The sequence below is a fragment of the Cyprinodon tularosa genome, unplaced genomic scaffold, assembly GCF_016077235.1.
Source record: "Cyprinodon tularosa strain WSP-4 unplaced genomic scaffold, ASM1607723v1 ctg55, whole genome shotgun sequence".
NCBI lineage: Eukaryota > Metazoa > Chordata > Actinopteri > Cyprinodontiformes > Cyprinodontidae > Cyprinodon > Cyprinodon tularosa.
The window spans coordinates 2,139,633-2,159,406 of record NW_024039285.1 but is presented as its reverse complement, the minus strand read 5'-3'; the positions used below and the strand labels follow the sequence as shown (position 1 = coordinate 2,159,406).

At 36.6% G+C, this 19,774-nt stretch overlaps 1 protein-coding gene across 1 annotated transcript; it reads left to right on the top strand.

Annotated features, from left to right (window-relative positions):
• The first annotated feature begins 9,894 nt into the window (after positions 1-9,894).
• zgc:63972 (protein CutA homolog) lies at positions 9,895-19,774 on the top strand. The gene is made up of 6 exons (XM_038305001.1): positions 9,895-10,263; positions 11,985-12,133; positions 13,082-13,141; positions 16,050-16,095; positions 16,178-16,227; positions 19,421-19,774. Exons 1-6 carry the CDS (start codon positions 10,156-10,158, stop codon positions 19,521-19,523), a joined length of 516 nt encoding a protein of 171 aa, XP_038160929.1. The 5' UTR covers positions 9,895-10,155; the 3' UTR covers positions 19,524-19,774.

Sequence of the window (19,774 nt, the reverse complement as noted above, 5' to 3'; positions counted from 1 at the left end):
TCACATTGGTGCATTATGGAGGCAAGCTTGAAGGATGACAGGAACAAGCCACTATTGGGAAAGAGCTCCTGAAGAGCCTTCTGTGACGGGTGGATCAAGGCTGCAGAGCTCTCCTGGTACAGAGCAACATTTTTAAGAAATCCTCGAGCCACTCTGATGTCTTCTGGCTCTGAAAAACAAAAAGGATAAAAGAAGTGTTGATGTATGTGCTTATCATATGATAATCATTTAGTAATGTGCATTTCACAATATGTAGTGTATTAGCCCGGGAACAGTAAATCTATATCTATTATAGTATTATTTATTTGTTGGTACTTGTTGTGGCCATTCCCCCCCCAATAATAATTTTCTGGTGCCGCTGCTGCTTGACAGTGAATTAAGACACATCTTGAGTCTAGCAGCTAAATATATATTATTATATATTAAATATATATATTAATTGATTGTGCAATTTTTAAAGTGTGAAAAGGTGCTGATACAATTTTAAGGATTTCTAACAAGACAATTTAATGTTTCTGTGGAAAGACCATAGTAGACTCAAATTATTATTCAAGTAGTTTATACTGTATACAGTTTAGCATGTAGGGGATCTTTAAAAATCAGCTATTCTACTTATACTTTCCTTTAATTACCAATTGATAAGTTAAAAGTAAAAAATAACAGTAAATAAATTAACAATAACTCACCAGCTGCCTCCTCTTCCTCTTCAGTTCCCAGCTGTACATGATCTTTCATTTTGGTTGAAGGTAACCTCTGTCTTTTTGAGTTGGAACCAGATGTCATTCTGTAAATGGCAGTTTAAAAAGCATGATGTTAGCAATCTAATGCTTTCATATATCACATACAAGATAAGAAATATGATTTCATGCAAAGTGCAGCAACAGTGAAAATTACAAACACTACATATACATACATTTACGTATATATATAGTCAGTCCACATTGGGTTTATTAAACTAAACATGTCTTCTTCAGATCATGTTTCCTCAAATAACTAAACTGTCTTTACTCATCAATAAAAGACTCTACTTCTAGATGTCTTGTGCTGTTGAACGTAACCGCTGTGAACCAATCATAAACTGACGTCTTATTGATCTGATTCACCGGCTTTCTTACAGTCACCGCTGTTAATGACCATGGTGAAGTTAGTTTCAGGTTGATTAGTCAGACATACTGTAGTCGCGTACAGTAGATTCAGCGGTGTCGAATATCCAACCTGAAACTGACTTCACCATGGTCACAAGCTTTTATACAGAACAGAGAAATGTATTATATTTTTTTCAGCGTGAAAAATCAAATACATGGCGTGGCGGGAGTGCGTGGCAAAAAGACAGAAAACTGGTGACGCAGCAGAGTCTCTATTTTCATATGACACCTTGTTTGTGTGGTTAGCATCATTTTGGTATGCTACATGTTAGCTTACTAGCTTCCTAATGATCGTCTATGCAGCAAGCATCTCACGCAGCCCTTTGTACAGTGGGCGCTCTTACTTAAAAGGTTAATTTATATGGACATTTTCACAAACACAACATTGATACCAACTTCCAAGTCTGCTAAAAATCAAAGGAAACCATGCTACTTGTAATGTTAGTAGCTAGCTTGATTTGAGACTGCATGGTCGTTCAAAATTCACCGCCCAAAATTAAAATAAATTGACTACTGATATCCGTGCATTTTTATCAAGTTATCAATGTATAATGCTGTCGACGGTTACAAAACTAACTTATATGTAAGAAGTTTAAAACTTACCTTCACTCCAGACAACTTCCACTGCACAATGTCAACAGGTGCCACTTCAGAGACTGCAGACCTAATTGGTCCCGACTGGACTGTCCCGCTCAAAGTGTCAGTTTGAAATTCAAACCTCCAATCAGCTGCTCTAGACGTCCGACCCATCCCGCTCTCGTCTTTGGCCCAGTGAATATTTTATTTCCATTATTACTACCTTACTTACAAATTATTTGAAATATAGTTCATTCTCACTGTATGTGCACTGAGGATTCATGTTTCTTAACCACATTTTTTTTTTCTTTTTTCTGTATGATTTCTGTACAGTACTGACATGCATCCTTAAAGAATTTGCATTAATCTCTAAATATAATACTGAAACGGTTGGTTGTCTAGTTATGTTGATTTTTATTATTTTATTAATAAATTGGAAAACTTGGAATTTAAAAGTGCATTATTTTCTGTCTTGTTTTCTTGTAAGTTACAAGGTAATGAACTTACAGTAATATAATACAATAATTACAATGCAGAATTTGAAATGTAGTATGTAGTATGTAAAATCAAAATACTCATGCAAGTAACTCTATTTATGAGATTTCATGGAGCTTCTCTTATCCATGTACGGGAGAATTAAATGAGACTTATTTAATACCATTTAGAGATCTCTTCTTTTGATCAGAGTAAGACACACTCTGGTTGTTTATTCTGAGGTCACTATGAGAAAACTGAGACATATTTGAGAAGAATAATGAGATCTTGGGAGTCATAGCTGAGTTTTCTTTGAGTTCTTTCTTTGATCTCATGGTCTCATGTTTAGGAGGCTGAAATTAGACATATTTCAGATCATATAGAGATCTCTTGTTTTGATCAAACATGAGATTATATGTGATTGTTTCTCCTGAGTTGAATTTGAGAAGCAGGAGAAAAAACCTTTGGTCTCACCTTAGTATCAAAAATAGCTCATTTGTGTCTAGGAGAAATGAAAGAAACAACAACGAGATCTCTTCTTGGATTTTGCTTTCCTATGGGTTGACCTCTTTACTCAAGTAAAAGGGAAAAAGTATGTGCTCCAAAAACTACTTAAAGTATAGAATTCTAAAGTAACCTTTAAAAACGCCTCTATATGAATTGAAAGCTACATTGTTTGACTGTTTTGAAAAATTCTTTGAGATAGGGCCAAGGATGAGGGAAGTCTTGTTGGTCTCCGTCTCCACCTCCCGATACGCTCTCGCCTGTGTTCGACATTTCAACATCTTTCTCTGAATCCAACATTGTAGCATGGCATAGACAATTCATGTTTGCAGTTTGAAAAAAACCTGCTTGCTTCTGATGATTTTCTTTAGCTGACCAATGAGTGTTTGCTTTATATGACACATCCAATTACACTAGTTTTCACTAGATGTAGATGGCGCCAATGATCTGCATTGGATGGCACACATGACGTGAAATAAATATTTATAAACATTAAGCCGAAGCCAAGAGTAACGAGTAATGTTTGTTTTTAAAATGTAAGAAATAGAAAGTACAAATATTTGTGTGAAAATGTAATGAGAAGAAGTCAGAAGTAGGAAGAAAAATAAGTAATAGAATAAAGTATAGATACCTAAAAAGTGCACTTAAGTACAGTAACAAAGTATTTGTACTTTGTTATTTCACACCTGTGGTTGTCACCTTTAAGTCGTTTACTTCCAGGACCTCCATTTATCGATCTTACCATAATCTCTAACCAAGAATTCCAACTCACCTGAGCTCAACTCAAAACAAATGCTAAAACATGTTAAAAATGAAGTAATGTCCCAAATAAATGACAGAATAAATAAAAAAAACAACAACAAATGAATAAGAAATAGAATAAAAATTTGATGGGTACTATACAAACATAGTCACATCAACTGATCTTTTCCCATGTTTCCATTTTTGGATGGTACTTTGTGTTCTCTGCGTTATTAAGCCCTTGTCATACGATTTTTGCACAGAATATGAATGTACATAATGTTGATCTGACTTTTATCCTTGCATGAGCCAGCAGACATTAAATGCAGTTGTTATTTTAAAAAATTGATTATCTGGAGAATAAACCCTCCTCTTTTTAACAGCAGTTAGTGTTAGAGGAAGAAATATGTTCCCAATGCAACTCTAACTACAAAAATTGGCCTTGTGTTACATTTTAGCCATTTTTACAAGTCTTCAAAGAGTCAGCAATAATTAGTCCTTGATTTTTATAAGGCGCTATACGTATGCTTGTAAAATACATGGAGCTTTCAGGCTCCACATAGCCATCTTTTCTGTATGATGAGGGCTATTTGTGCTTTGATACATTTTACAAAAGTATTGCATTAACCAGCTAAAACAATAGAACAGGCCCTAAACACTTTTTCTTCTTTTCAGTTCTTTTTTATTATTTTTATTTGTAAGCGTTTTGAAAACCAGTATAATTTTCTGTCAACTTTTGTTAGACACAAATCAGTTTTGTTTTGTTGGTCTGTGACATAAAACCAAAAGAAATTGCATTGAAAATATTAAAAAATTAAAGGAGCAAAGGAGCATTATCATGTCGGCTTGACTCTGTGATGTCCATTTTTTTTTTATTGGCACTAAGGGGCTATGTGATCCATGGGTTGGGATCAAACCCAGGACAGCTGCATCAAAGACTGAGGCTTCCATACATGGTTTGCAATCAGTTACGTCCTTATTCAGTTGCCATACTGGATCTTGCACTCACGGCTTCAACAAAACAAACCATCTGTTCCTGTAATCATCTGAAGAGGAAATAATTGAAAAAATCTGAGAGTTTGGTTTCTAAATGAAAAGCTTTGCAGAGCAGCTTTGCAGAAAAAGCAAAAAAAAAAAACACAACTATGACAGAAAAAGAAAAAAAAGGAGGATGACAGTACAGTGTCCAATCACTCCTAAAAAAGTGGGGAGTTTTTTTGTTATTTTTTTTTACTTGAGGAAATTTGGACAAAGATATCTCACTGGTGGTCTTTTGTTTTTTATTTCCCAGCTGCCTGTCAGAGTTGTGGTCTTGCTACATACACTTTGGTGTTTTTAGCCACTCTGGGATCTCAGGGGTGGCTCACAGCAGAAGCTCGACAGCCAAAGGAATCGGCCATGACAGATGGTTGTGTCTGTCCAAGAGGATGGAAGGGTCACACGGGGTCTCAGCAGTGATGTAGACACTTCCCTCCTCGGCCTCCTTGACGTTTTTAATTAACCTCTTTGGGAGGATCCATCTTGGTAATCACAGCCTTGAAAGTCCCAGTATAAGGAATTGTATGCCCTTTTCTTGTGTCCGGTTTATTTCTTTACCTTTCTCTACCTTGCCTTTAACGACAATGCCACAGAGTGAGTAAGACAACAGAAAGTAACCTTTATGAACTCCCATTTTCTTTCTTCTTTTTTTTTTTTTTTTACAGATTTGCTCACCTCTCTGAAGGTTTTGCCTAGCCCTCTCTATTCATCTAAATCTCCCCCGGGAATTTGTTTTACTTCACGGAAAAACAAGTTCATTGATCCTGCCAAGAGGCGATCCCAGTTTAATGACAATTAGACAAGGTAAAACTTATGAGATCCTCTGTGCCTCGTCTTCGTTCTCATTTTCTTCTCCTGCGCTAATAGACCTTGTGGCCTCATTATAAACAAACTGACAAGAAGCACAGACATAAATAAAAATAATCGTATTTTTCACTTTAGACTTCTGAGGGACAAACAGGCCTCAGTACTCCTCAGGGGGAGCTAACTCCTCAGTGTGATGTCCCAGAACAAGCAGATCAAACGCCTCCTTCTCGGCTTTCTTCCTATCACTCTATTTTGGCTGTCTTCTTTCATGTTGGGAAGCAGTGGCTTAAGTGGCTCTTTTTTTGGAGTTCACTGATGGGCTCTCAAATGAAGCCTGTGAGAGTTGGAAAATAAATTGATTCCATTCTCAGACTGGGATTTTTGTGGCGCCCCCTACTGTTCATTGACCTAGGGTGTGGAGCAGTTACATCATGTCAATTTATAGCAGTTTTACAAATGTTAAATGAGCACTTGGTCAATTGAAGAGATGGGGTTTTGAAAATGGATCAACAAGACCACAACTCCCCCATGTGGCTCATCTCTGTACAGCAACTTTTTGAGACGCAGATCTGGAGCCACCCTCCAACACTATCTGCTTTTTCATGTTGTAGAAAAACAGGTCAGCATTCAAAATAATAAAATACATGTTGTTCCTATACGGATCCCCTTGACTCTTTACTTTTCTGGTCCAGTATTTGAGTGCACTTGAATCATTTAACATTTTAGGAATCTTTAAGCACAAACTTCAATGCATTTAGGAGATTTTTTTGTGACACACCAACATAAACAGGTAGATAATTGTTAAGTAATCAGAAAAAGATTGTACAGCACAAATGCAAACCAACAGAAAACATAGATAAGGAGAGTATTTATCAGAGGCAATGGGCTCAAGGTACCTGGGAGAGATGCAATAAACCCCACAGCATCAGTGCAACAATCTGGGGACAAAATGACTATGTCTCATGCTCAACATAAATACAACCTTTGTGGAAGAGTGGAAAGATGATAGCTTTAAGAATAAGATTTTCCTTTTTTCCACAATACATGTCGAGCACGCAGCAAACATGTGGAGGAAGGTGATCTGGTTTTATGAAACTAAGGTAGAAGTTTTTAGCCAGCATGCAAAGTGTCATTTGTTACGCCTTGACATCCCATCGTACCTGATGTCATCGTAGCATATTGCTGTGGGTGTGTTTATCTTCAATATGAACAGGGAAGCCAATCAAAGTAGATCTGAAGATTATGGACTAAGTACAATACAATACATATCTTGGATGAAACTGTGCTGCATTAATCGAACATGTTTAAAAGTCTGTCTATATTCACACCTTGCCCCATGGCTACCAAATTTGGATCTTGTCCCAAAGAATGAGATGCTGGATATGAGCATCTGAAGTAGGCATCCATAGGATAAACATTTACCCATTTGGTTCTAAGCTGAAAACGAAGAGTAGATTTACATGCAGCGGACTTTAGGGCAATATTGGATCGTAATCATGAAACAGGAATGTTTAGTTTTCCTCTTGGACCTGATGATCCTGTGACCTGATCTCTGATAGATGAAAAAGAATGAATAGAGGGAGTGATTAATGATTGCCACTTCCAGAGGACAGGGCATTACTGTAACATAAGCCCCATAGCAACTCGTAGCGCTTTGAATGGCCATCTATAGCTATCTTCCACAGTCTCATGGGGTTTTAAGGGTTCTTCTCAGTGTTGTGATGATTTTGCGTGCTGAGCACTGCTAACTTGTAATAACATAATTATGTGTCTAGATGCATTTTAAATGTGCACAGGTTCATTTATCTGTAAGCTCTGTTAAAGAGCCTTGTAGCTGTAAGGCTCCTAGGATACCCGACAGAAGCTGTTGCATCATGAATATATAGTTAATTGCTTTGCATTTGGATGTAAGTTTGCCTTTCTTTGGATCCTTCATGATCAGGGCTCACTGGTCTTGGGTCAATAAGTGTAGAACCATCCCACCTATTAGGAACGAGGCAATTTGTGCCCCTAGACATTAATTGAGAGCAGGCAGCGTTTTTAGCTCCACAGCAGAGCTTGGTACAGATACTCTATCTTGGATGTCTGCCACTGCGATATTTACCGGTTCTTGTTCTGGGAAATTGTTTGTGCTTCTCCTGTATATCTCATCAGGCAGGTAACCAGAGCGGTGAGTCATTGTCTGGCTGTGTCTAGACTCTAAGATACGGACAGGTTCATTCAACATCGTAGCTTTATTTTGGTCGAACAGTTGGTTAATGATACCTCTGGGGTACCTTGACCGACTAATGCTGCACTGTAGTCATCAAAACATTGAGCACTGTAGTCTTGTCAGTCATCAAAACATTGTAGAGGAGTTCTTAAAAGAGAGCCGGCCTTCTTTATCAGCTTGTTGAGCTTTTTTAAGTTAATTGCTGTGATACTGTTACCCCAGCAGATAATGAGAGAAGAGATTACACTCTCCACAAAAGATTGTTAAAGATGAGCTCTGTGTATGCTCTGTCTCTCCAGTTGTTTTCCCTGAAAAGAGATCACTTGGGACAAACTCTTTAAATAACACTTCATAACTTATATGTATATAATAATAATAATAATAATAATAATAATAATAATAATAATAATAATAATAATAATAATAATAATAATAAAAATAAAAATAATAATAATAATAATAATAATAATAATAATATTAATATTAATAATAATAATAATAATTATTATTATTATTATTATTATTATTATTATTATTATTATTATATTTGTAGTGAGTATTTGTAGAAAACTAAAATTCAAAAAACTTAAGATGTGATCAAAGCAAAAGCTTAATTCAGGACCAATAGAACCTGATGAACCATGGATTCTGGCTTACGCAGTCCAAAAAGATCAAAAAAGGTAAAAATCCAGTTCTTTGCTTGCTTTATTCTCCGTACAGACAAACAGGTTACAGGCTTTACATGATTCTGCTACTGCTCTCCCTCTAATTCCTGCACCTGTTCTTTAATTGACTGACTGATTGAGACTGTGACTGAAAACTCAGAACTGGTAAAAAAAAATAAATAAAAAAACATATGACCAACCATGTGCATAATGAGTAGGGCTGGGTATTTTTGCCAAAGTCCTGAATCGATTCAATTTTGATTAGTCCAGTTCTAAATAGATTAATTTCGACTCGATCTCTTTCTACAGTAATGAAAGTGGTTCAACTGTGTTTCAAAATACTCAAGTATTTTAGTTTTTTTCCTGTCACATTAAAAGCAAAGTGCAAACTTGTAAATCAGACAATTTAAACTTGAGATGTGAACAAAACTGTCTCAAAAGTGCAAACTTGTTTGTGAAAAGTGAAAAACTGAAGCCTCACATGAGCAAGCAGATGTGACACGGTGGGGACACAGCAGACATTCATGAGCTGCATTATCTTCACTGCACAAACCATATCTGCAGTGTTGTCTTTAATGACTACAGGGTTTTTGCTGGTCAGCCCCGATTTGTTAATATCTTCAGTCAACCTATTGGCTATATTTGCAGCTGTCTGGCTTGAAGTAATCTTGTGTGCATCTTTCCTGCTAATCTGAATGGGAACGTCACGCCTGTCACTATAAAACTAATCAATCTCATTACCTAGACATCGATTTGGCAAAAATGTAAAGGAATCGATTCAAAATCGATTAAATACATTTTTTATCCAGCTCTAATGATGAGATACCTACAGTAAGACCTCCTTATTTATACTGTGAAACACCCACATCCCAAGCTAAAATTAATTAACTAATTAACTGAATCACTAAACAGATCTTATTCTAAATAACAAAGATAATCCAGATTCTAAAATTTAACAAAACATTGAGAAATAGCTCCTACAATAATAATATTAATAATAATAATAATAATAATAATAATAATAATAATAATAATAATAATAATAATAATAATCACAATAATAAGTGGCGGTTCTAGACCAAATGTACCAGGGGGCCAGAAGCGAGGCAGCGTGTTTTCATGGGGGCACAGAAAAGCATGAACTAAAAAACAGGGCAAGGGATTCAAATATATTATCATAAGATAGCTGCATGAAGTGAAATTTCTATTCAATTAGGTTTAATTAAAATTCTATTTCTTATGAGGTCAATATACATTTATAATTTAGAGATTTTACATATTTTTCACCTAATTTAAGTTAAAATAACATTTTCTATAAAATCTGAATTAGAACTCAAGAGAAACAGATAAATTCAGCTGTAAAAATTAGAGTAATTTTTTTTTTGTTTAAAAAAACATTTAGCAGATGAAAACTGGGATCCTATCTCAATACCATTGAAGCTATCATCTTATTGTTTTTAAATAATTAGTAACCATATCTGTTCCAGTGCAGATCATAATTAAAATTAATTTTAATTTTAAGTATTATTTCTTCAGTACAGGGGTCATAACATGATCTACAGGGGCAATGGCCCCCGTTGGCCCCTGTCTAGAACCGCCCATGATAATAATGCTGCAGCGCTGCCATTATAATATGGATGTTATCTGATTTAGTTTCCCTTGACACTGACAGTTTGTAGCCACCACAAAGAACCCTGCGGGCAGGGAAGTATTTATCATGAACACCGCGGTAAAGCCGATTAGGACAAAGGCCATCACCCACTTCAGCAGCTATCTTATTGGTCTGCGCGCAGTGACCGCATCTAAACACAGCAGCTATTTATTTTATACGTTTTGACCGTTACAGTGGCTTTTAGTCAGAGGTGTTTTACTGGAGGTCACATGCCCGGCTTGTTTTGTTGTTCTTTGCGAACATGAGGAAGTTGTTTCCATAGATGAAGGCCACTGCTGATCGCCTCCGCGCTCCGGGAAGTTTAGTCAGCATTTATCCAGGATGGAGCTGCTGCTGCGGTGGTGGCGCAGAGACCCGATGCTCCATCGGTGGTTGAGGGAGGCTCATGTGAACGCAACAGTCCGGGCGGTGGTGCTAACTTCATGTTTGGTGAGAGACACATAGCCTCGAGTTAAAAAAAAAAATCTATTTATTTAACTGTGTGGTTTATTTGTGCGTGGACGTCCCTTTGTGTCGGATTGTGACGCTGTCCTACAGAGCGCAGAAAAGTGGGACAGATTAGAATTTGATCTCTGCAGCCAAAAGGCAATACTCATCTATCTGACAGGCTGATGCATCAGAGGATGAATGCTGAAACTTGTTAGCCATTTTAAAAGACAGCAGATCATTGAATTGAACCATAATTTCATACATGCACTCATTTAAAGAGGCTTAATACACAAAATGTATATTGATGAGACACAATAAGATCCTAGAGATCTTAGAACAGTGGCGTAACTATCTGTAAATACTGTAGAGTATGCAGTTGTTTATGGGCCCCATCACTGACACTTGGTAGGCCCCCTACAATTGTGGACCAGGAAGTCTCTCTGCAAATGTAGTGGTGCCAAAAATTCCTCCTAAATCCAACTGAGACTGGATTGACTGATATTTATACCCCAAAACATGGCAGATTTCAACAGGATGGTGACCAATAGCAAAGCAGACAGTGGTACTTTTAATGAGTATGTTAATAACTGTATAGTTCATTAGATGGTTGGTAAAAATACACTCATATAATATGTTTCAAACTGCAATAAAGATCTTAAAAGAACGATGTATTTGAGAATTTTGCTTTGTACACTGCAACTTGGAATTATGGGTAATCCAAAGCATAGATTGAAACCATAACCGTTACGTACAATGTGTTAGCTAAGATGGATACCAACAATGGGTACTTTCAGAAAAGAAAAAGCAAAGAAGAGCTGCTGGAAGAATGGGAAAAAAATCCCAAAAATAAACACGTTCTTTCAAAGAACCAAAGAGGGAGAGGTGGACGCTGGTGCTACAGTGAGTGAAGATTGCGACCAGCAGAGCAGATGAATGGAGAGAGTGTGGGGGAGGAGGGGAGCTGTGAAGCTCAAGGTAGCCCAATAAGACTCATTTTACAGCATAATATACTAAAGTATATCCATGTATAGTGAAGAATGATGAAATGATAAAGTGTGTATGTATGGGGCACTTTCCGGGTCGGTTATGGGGCCCACCCAGATAATGTTGCTTACGGGCCTATTGTTGTGTCGTTACGCCATTGTCCTAGAGGTGATTACTAACGTTTTGCTTTTGTACTTTAGCTATATGCCTAGGCTTTTTGGCTGCTAGACACCTAATGTTATTTCTGGTTTGTGCAAAGCAGGCTTCATTCTTCTGCTGTTTAAAGGTCAAGTTCAACTGCTTCAGAATTTTATCACTGGAACTACTTTGCTCTTTCTCTTTGCTCGTAAAATGTGTCAGTTACTTTATGTCATAAAAAACAAACAAAACAAATGTTTCTTTTTCTTTTTGTGAGTATGTTTTTCTTTTGGTGTTATTCATTTTACATGTTTCCTATTGGTAATATATTTTATATCTAAAGATACTAAAAAAACGTATATTTTTGTCTGTCTCAATACATTGTTTTCACAAATTAAATCAGATGTTTCTGATCTTATGTTCAGCTCTTGAATAATTTCCTTGCAGAAATTTACTCTGGGAAATTATTTCATATCCACATTTTCTTTGTTTTGATTATATTATATAGCTCTCATTTTGTCAATTTTTAAGAGCTTTTTAGGGTGTATAAAAAAGTGTCCCAGATGAATGGCTGAAACTGTACATCTGATCCTCTTCAGTTCCTGATGGTGTCCATTTCCATGTATCCTGGATTGAAGTCCCTCGGGGTCCTGCTTCATGCAGTCTTCACAGGAAGCTGTGTGCCAGGACACTATTCTGTGCTTCTCATCAACTGCCCCAATGAACAGGCAGCAAAAGATATTGGCAGGTACAGCCAGTGTGAATTTTATAAAACTTTAAAAGATTGCAGTTCTCGATTCTTTTGCTGTTGTTGGAGGGACCATCAGTTGAATTGATAACAGACGTCTTTTCAGATACAACATTTTATGAAATTATAAAAACTTTTAAAATAGGTAAGTGAATTTTTCTTGAGGTACAGATCTTAAAAATTATGTCAAACTCTCATAGGTCTACAATCAGAGTATACTATTTTTCTATTTTTATTATAAGCACGTATAAATTTAGCTTCGGCATGAATGTAATTGTTTCCAACAACCTCTTAGATGAAAAACATATTTAAAGTCACTTGCAAGAAAACTTTCAGTTGTTTTGCACGCTTTGAGCTTTTGGCATTAAAATGTCATAAAATCATCTTGATGAAGTAGAATATAGCGTTTACAGATATCTTATTAGTTCATTACAAACAAGTGAAGTATTTAAAGGTTAAAACAAATTAAAATGTGACATTTTTCAGAATTTTATAAAACAGATGTTTAAAAATATTGTTTAATACCGAATTGTTAGACTATGGGCAACAAATTCAAGTGGTAGACTACCAACAGGAGCTGTACAGCATATAGTCATCAAAAGTTCCAAAAGGGGCTTTAAGATACAAAAAGGCTGTTTCCAAAGAAGATGGATGTAATCCTATATGAAAGCATATTAATAGAAAGGTTATCGAGAGGCAGATCATGTTTCCAACAGGATGATAACTTTATGCTATGCTGCATTGAATTTGCGCAAAAGGACCCCAGGACTAAATCTATTTTCTGTTTTCTCAGACTGAGTAAAATGGAACAGCTCTGTTTCTATTATCTGTTTAAATTTGGTTTTAAAAATACAATGATGGATAATAGCTATTAATTTTGTTTTTGTTTTGTTTTTTTTACCTCTTTTCATATCTACTGACCTTTTTCCTTTTGATTTTCTTTCTTAGGTCTATCATGGAAAAACGACTGGCAGCCAGTGTTAACATCCTCTCCAGGACCTCCACAATGTAAGACCTACATCACTCTGACAAAGAATAGGATGTTTATTCCTACCTTTCACACAATCACAAAAGTCTTAATTGGGTTTAAAGCTGAGGAACAGTTAGTCTCCCAAACTGTTAACTCATGCATGTTTTTACACGCATCGATTAATGTTCCCATTAATGGGTAACCATAACAACAAAGAACATTTGAAAATGCTTAAGCCAGTGCTATACTTAAAAACTAAATAAGGCTCGGGCACATGACGTCACACGTTGCGCGGCAGCCATATTGATAGCTGGTCAGCCCACTGTTTACACTTTGACTTCGCGCCTGTAAGGACTAGCTTTCTTCTGCTAGTAGTTTGCTTAGTTTTTTGCCGTTTCATTTTACCTCTGCTGTCGTTATGGTCGCCCGTTGCTGTGTCGTAGGGTGTAGTAGCGCAAGCTGTGACTGGACGGGGAAAAAAATCCCAAATGGATTGTCTTTTTACCGTTTTCCAACCTGGAGGCGTCTCAATGGAAAACAAATGTCCTCCATAACAAAGAGTCGCCGGCTAGCATGGGTCGCTGCTGTAAGACGGCCAAATATAACTTTCAACTCAATCCCTGTGTCCATGAGAGTGTGTTCCCGGCATTTTCATTCTGGTAAGTTACAGAACATACTGTTTTTATTCATCTATCTCCGCCCCTGCGTGGTAGTACCATGCTAGGACAGTCATATATCATCAGAATGTAACTACATTATCCCTGGACACGTACAGTCAGCACAAGATTTATTTAGATACATTTTTGATGTTTTACGTTAGTGCCAGCACCTAGTCTTATCACCACAACAAACACCCCACCATGTTGAGACGGTAGCTTACCTTGGCTCTGATGACTGTGTTCTCATTCGGCTTGATAACTTCCATGTCGTGAACTTTTCCATCTGTCAGCTGTTTGTAAGCCTCTAGCGACTTGTAGCAGCGAAACTCTTCATGTGTGTAGGCACTGACGCCACACACTAGATACGAAAATACGTCCTCCCTCGCAAACGGCGGTAGAAATTCTTCCCCAACGCACCACTCCTTGCTTTCTACTTCGTAGGGATCAAGTCCGTTTATGAAGCCCATCTTTTGCAGATAGCGGTCCCTGGCTTCCCTCTGCAGTGTGTCTCGGTATATTCCGCATCCTTTCTTCGCTTTTAACATCGCTGTTTACTCGTCTTTCTGCTCTGTCTCTATGCTGTTTTAGGTCTTTGTTTACCGTAGCAACTAGCTACCAATATGGCGGCGTACCCAGAATGCAACGCGCTGTGCCCGAGCCTTATAAGTGTTTTCCATGAAACCAGAGAAGATGTGTAGTTTGAATGCATACAAAGCTTTTGTTCAAATAAATATCCAATCTTTAAAGGTTATATAAAACAATACACATACCTCTCTTATTTCTTTTTTTTTTGTGTGTGTGTGTGTCCTGTTTTGCCAATATAGCTCTAGGAATGGATGTCCCAGAGCTAGATGATACCCCAACTGCTAGAACAAACCATTATGACTGTTCTGCTTGATATTTGTATATGAAACTTTATTGAAAAGTATTTTGGGAGTAAAATCTTATACAACGGACACAGAGACGGAAAGGAAGGTGAGAAAGAAAGAGGGGATAAGAACTAAGGGAAGAGAGAAAGTGATAGAGACAGGAAAGAGTGCATGAAAGGAGAGAAAATAAAACAAAACAGCAAAAAGAACAAAAATACAAGAGCAACAAAAGACAAAAAGAAGACAGCAGACAACCAAAGTCAACATAAATAAAAGCTTCAAGAGCTGCGGGTATCCCTTAGATATCCATGTGGGTTGAAATCAAAACCTATGGTGATTACACAATATAAATCAGGGTGGTATCTGTAGCTGCAGAGTTGTGTTTATTGGTAGTGTGTATCCATGAACACCTAGAGCAAAACTCCCGTGGTATGTATGCATGGGCTTGCTCATGTATATACAAAAAAAGAAGGAAAGTATGCTTAATAGCAGGTGTGGGTTGCCCCAGATTCACCATAGAGGGCCCCAGACAGAAAATAGGCGATGCGAGGGCACCAGATATCCAGAGGCACCCCAAATCACTGGGACACAAGGAGGACGGACATAGGGCTGGCCGCACCGACCAGGAAAGGGCAGACGAGAGCACCGATAGTCTAACCCCTAAAGGGCCAAACCCCAAAGGGGCCCAGTCGCTGAGGAACCAGACTCACAGGTCCGCTGGTGGCCAGTCACCACCACTGTGGATCAAGATAAGAGCCCCGGGGTCCAAGGCCCAGGGGCGCACCACCCCCTAGTAGGGACCCCACGTGGCTAGAAGGTCTAGACCCAGCCTGGAAGCCCCGGAACGAGACAGCACCCACTGAAGTACCCAACCCACACCTAGAGAACCATATATAAGTTTCCTTATGCTGCATTTGTCTGTTCTCGTTAACCAGAAGTTCAAATGATTCATACTGCTTGCTATATTTTCTATAGTTAAATGTTTGGGTGCATCCAAGTCTGCTCTGGAGTCATGACTGTATGTTTGTGGTAGTACATTCTCTGAGATAAAAATTTTTGCAATTTAGGACACCCCTGGTATTTTAACAAGGCTTTTTTTTTGTCAGAAATGCCCAGTTAAATTTCAGCCCTAATTCCATTTAGTTAAATCCAGAATGAGCTTCAAGTGTTATGGGGAAGAAGGGGGAAAAAAACTAGACTTCAAAACTGGTAAAACTGAAAACCATATATATATATATATATATATATATATATATATATATATATATATATATATATATATATATATATATATATATATATATATATATATAATTTTTTATTTTTTTTTGTTAAATAATGCAAATATATAGCTATTCTCTTTACTTCTAAGTGCCCAAGTGATTTATCTTTCTAAATTATGTTTTGTGGTTTTTCAGGTTCTACTGGAAAGGTGAAATTCAGGAAGCAAATGAAATCCTGATCGTAAGTCTTTTTATAAGCAACATGTTCTCTGAGACAGAATACCCATTTCATTTATTTATTTTTTTTTGTTATTACCTTACAGCTGATCAAAACAAAGACCTCCAGGATCCAGGATGTTGTAGATCATGTGAGGTAAGATCTGTATCGTTTACAACATTTGATGCACTTTCTTATTTTGTTGTAACTCTCATCAGAAAGAAAATATGAAAGCCCATGTCTGTGAAATAAGTAACTTATCCACATGTGAATGTTCTGTGTGGTAACTGGAGGACAGTTTGCAGCAAATTCTATTACCGATTAGACTGCTGTTATAAAAGCAGAAAAAAGAGCTCATTTCTGAATGACTTACAGCAGCTTGCTTCTATAGAGCTATAGTCTAAATCTTTTACCTGCTGAGGTTGAAAGCAGCATCAAAAAGACAAGAGTCAGACATTTTTGACACAGATAGCTGAGAAAATACAAAAGTAAAGCTCTATCCCCCAAAACCTGACAAATACAATTTACTGATATATCCTTTGTTGTTCTGCAGTCAGTGAAGTATCATCCTACTGTATACTTAGACGGCAAATGTGACTATTATATATTTTCAGAAGCAAGTTCAAATTTACATTACTGGGTAAAATTAATTAAAACGAACAACTTATTTGTGAGTAATTCTTGTTAAAGGAAAAGAAAACTAAACTTATATTTATATTTTAAACAGATCCCCAACTGTCAAAATGGGTGAGAATTATGAATACACAGTTGTGATGTGCCAGCTTGAAAACTGATTTATTCATCATATTCTATTATTTAGATGTAAATATCTCATAGTTCAGGTAAGGAAAAAGCTCAGCTTTTTACTATGAAAATTTGGAGCAAAGAGCTAGTGTCCTGTGAGCAGCGGCCCAAAAACTCTCCACACCTTTTTCAATGTCATTATGCTTTCACAGATTCTACTAGTTAAAGTTTGCAAATAAAGGCAAAATAAGTAACAAAAATATAACACAGTTTAAAAATAAGGTTGTCTGAGGTATTAATAATTTAATGGGAAAATAATCTAGAAATCTAAAATAAACAATTGCAAAAAATGCAAACAGCACTCCTATTTAGTACTGTGAAAAAATCAGTATTGCATCCGGATACAATGTTTGAGTATCGATACTTTTCATAGTTGCAATACTTTTAACAATGCTACCAGGTAATCAAAATAGTGTGCTCGGTGTAAATTACCTCTAATGCTATACACATGAACATAGACTGTGAATTTTATACACCGACAACGTACCTCTTAGTTGAACAGTGTGACTTTTACTTTGATAAGGTTTGGATTTCAGTTGTACAATACAAGAAAGGCATATTATCTAATTATTACCATAACTATTTACAGTAACTGTTATATTGTTTAGCTTTCTTTGTTAAAAAATAAATGCTTCAACATTAAATTGCAGTACAGCAGCACTTGATTTATCCTAAAATGGAGACAATTGAGAAAGTAAAAAAAAAAGGATTGAAGGATTGTTGTTTCATTTTAGAAATTACTGAATGACCTCCTGCCCTGACGTGTATTTAGTTATGCCAGATGTTTTTGAAATCCCTCCAGTCATGCATCTTCATCAGACAGCAACCCTTTTAGGAGCCTTCGAGGGGCTTTAACCTGTGCTAAACAGTGATACATTGATATCATGGAGTTTTGTCAATATGTAAAGATTAAATAAAATTACTTTTGACTTTATAGTCAAACATGATCACATGAGCACCAATATTCACATCATACATTCAATTTAAAAGACAAAACATGTCCTTTAAACAAAATAGTTTCTAAATCAAAAACCAAAATCCATTAAATTAGTCCTAAAGAATCTAAAATAAACACGTAAACTTTTGCTTTTCAATATACCTTTGTGGAGTTTCTTTTATAACACAGATTGCAACATAATGTAATTCCCTCTTCTGTGAGTAGGTAGCTAAATGTAGTTAATTTGTTATTGTTTTCCTTCTTTAGACAAGAATTACAAAGCTAACGCATGACATTAAAAAGGAAAAAACAATGATAGGAGGAGCTAGAGGAAGATCCTATTATGGGAAGTTGTCAAAAGAAAGCAAAGTTGGCAATACAGAGGGAGCTAACTTTCATTCAGGTTTGCTTTTACCTGCAAAGCAATTGTACAAAAAAAGTTTGTGCTTGGTGTGCGGCCAAAAGCTATCCAATTACGATACATCATGTAACAATCAAGCTTATACCATATCTCAGAACAAACTCAAATAGTAGTTTGTTTTTTGTTTTTTTATGGAAACATTTAAACATGAAGAGCCAGAAAACTTTAATGATACTCTCTTAAAGCTTACTACTTCCAGGCTGATCTCAAAGGTAAATAAAAAAAAGTCCCTTGCTTTTACAGAAAAATGTATTCTATGTCTGAATGATGTGGTTCGAGATATGGCAAAAGTCCCACAATTCTCAGCCACTGAAAGTGTTGTTATGCGTCATTAGGGAATTTAATTTGCATCTTAACGCGTTCATTGATGTTAGTAGATATTCTAGCATCTGGTTAGTGTGAAACTGGAGAGGAAAGTATTGGCTTTACATCGGAATATCCTAATTGAATAGCTCTTGAGTAGTAAGACTGCATAAGTGTTTGCAATGATGGAGCCACACTACTGGTACTAAAAGATGCTGCACCACCTGTGAAAAAAAGCATATTTGCATCATTGTGCGTGGAAATGGGAACAAACCATTAAGCCCTTTCTCTTCTTATAAAAGTTGGATGGTTATCATGTGACAAGTTGCTGTCCCACACATATTATCTGAAGGAGTAAGTTAATGTATTTATTATCAGTGAGAGGTGTGGTGTGTAAAATTCTACCTACCTGGCAGATATATTTCATCATCTGAATGAATTGAACCCATGAATGCAAGGCCAGAATGAAACCCTGCTTACAAGCAAAGATGAAATAAATGTATTCTGTTTGAAGGTGCGCCTCTGGCAACAACACATGCAAAGTGCCAACCTTGAGATGTTGTAATAGGTTGACATTTAAAGACTCCTGAGAAGTTGTCATTTTATTTCTCCTCAGCCTTCACTGGGGTTTAGGAACCATCTAGTTCAGTAATAGTTGTTTAAAGGGCATGACCTGTGCGTAGAAAAGGAACTAACTTAACTGGAACAAGATTGTGGTGTATAGTCAAGGTTTAAAAAACACAATGGGTTTAAAAGGTTAAAGAAAAAAAAACACAGATGCAGACTTGCATATGACAACTCTGATAAAGACGGTCTTTGCTTTAATTTATCCACATTAATAACTATATATTTTAAGCTCTCTTTCTTTTCTGGCTCTCTTCAAGGTCCATTCATCCCTATGCAAACCCAGAAGCCCTCAGCTTCCCAGTGGGGGATGGCAGTCAGGCTTATATGAAGTGGATGGAAGACGCCATTCCAGATGACTGATAGAGGCTTTGAATCAAATCAAATGAAAGCATAAACAGCAGTCAAAACAAGAACATCTGAGCAACATGTGTGCAATCTGTTGCTCAAGGTCTTCAGGGAGCTATCTGCACAGTTCAAGTTTGTCAGCTGACATTTAATCTGTTTTGTTGTTTAATAAAAAAAACAATATTTATATAAGCAGCATTGTCTATGTAATTCGATGTCCAGGCAATGTTTATTTTAATTATGAAATAAAAGAGATTTTATTTGCT

Excerpts from the sequence above, each read along its gene's own strand:
- zgc:63972 (XM_038305001.1), top strand. The coding sequence starts at position 10,156 with ATGGAGCTGCTGCTGCGGTGGTGGCGCAGAGACCCGATGCTCCATCGG. Across the intron at positions 13,142-16,049 it reads CTCTCCAGGACCTCCACAAT|GTTCTACTGGAAAGGTGAAA; the intron begins GTAAGACCTACA and ends GTGGTTTTTCAG. Across the intron at positions 16,096-16,177 it reads AAGCAAATGAAATCCTGATC|CTGATCAAAACAAAGACCTC; the intron begins GTAAGTCTTTTT and ends ATTACCTTACAG.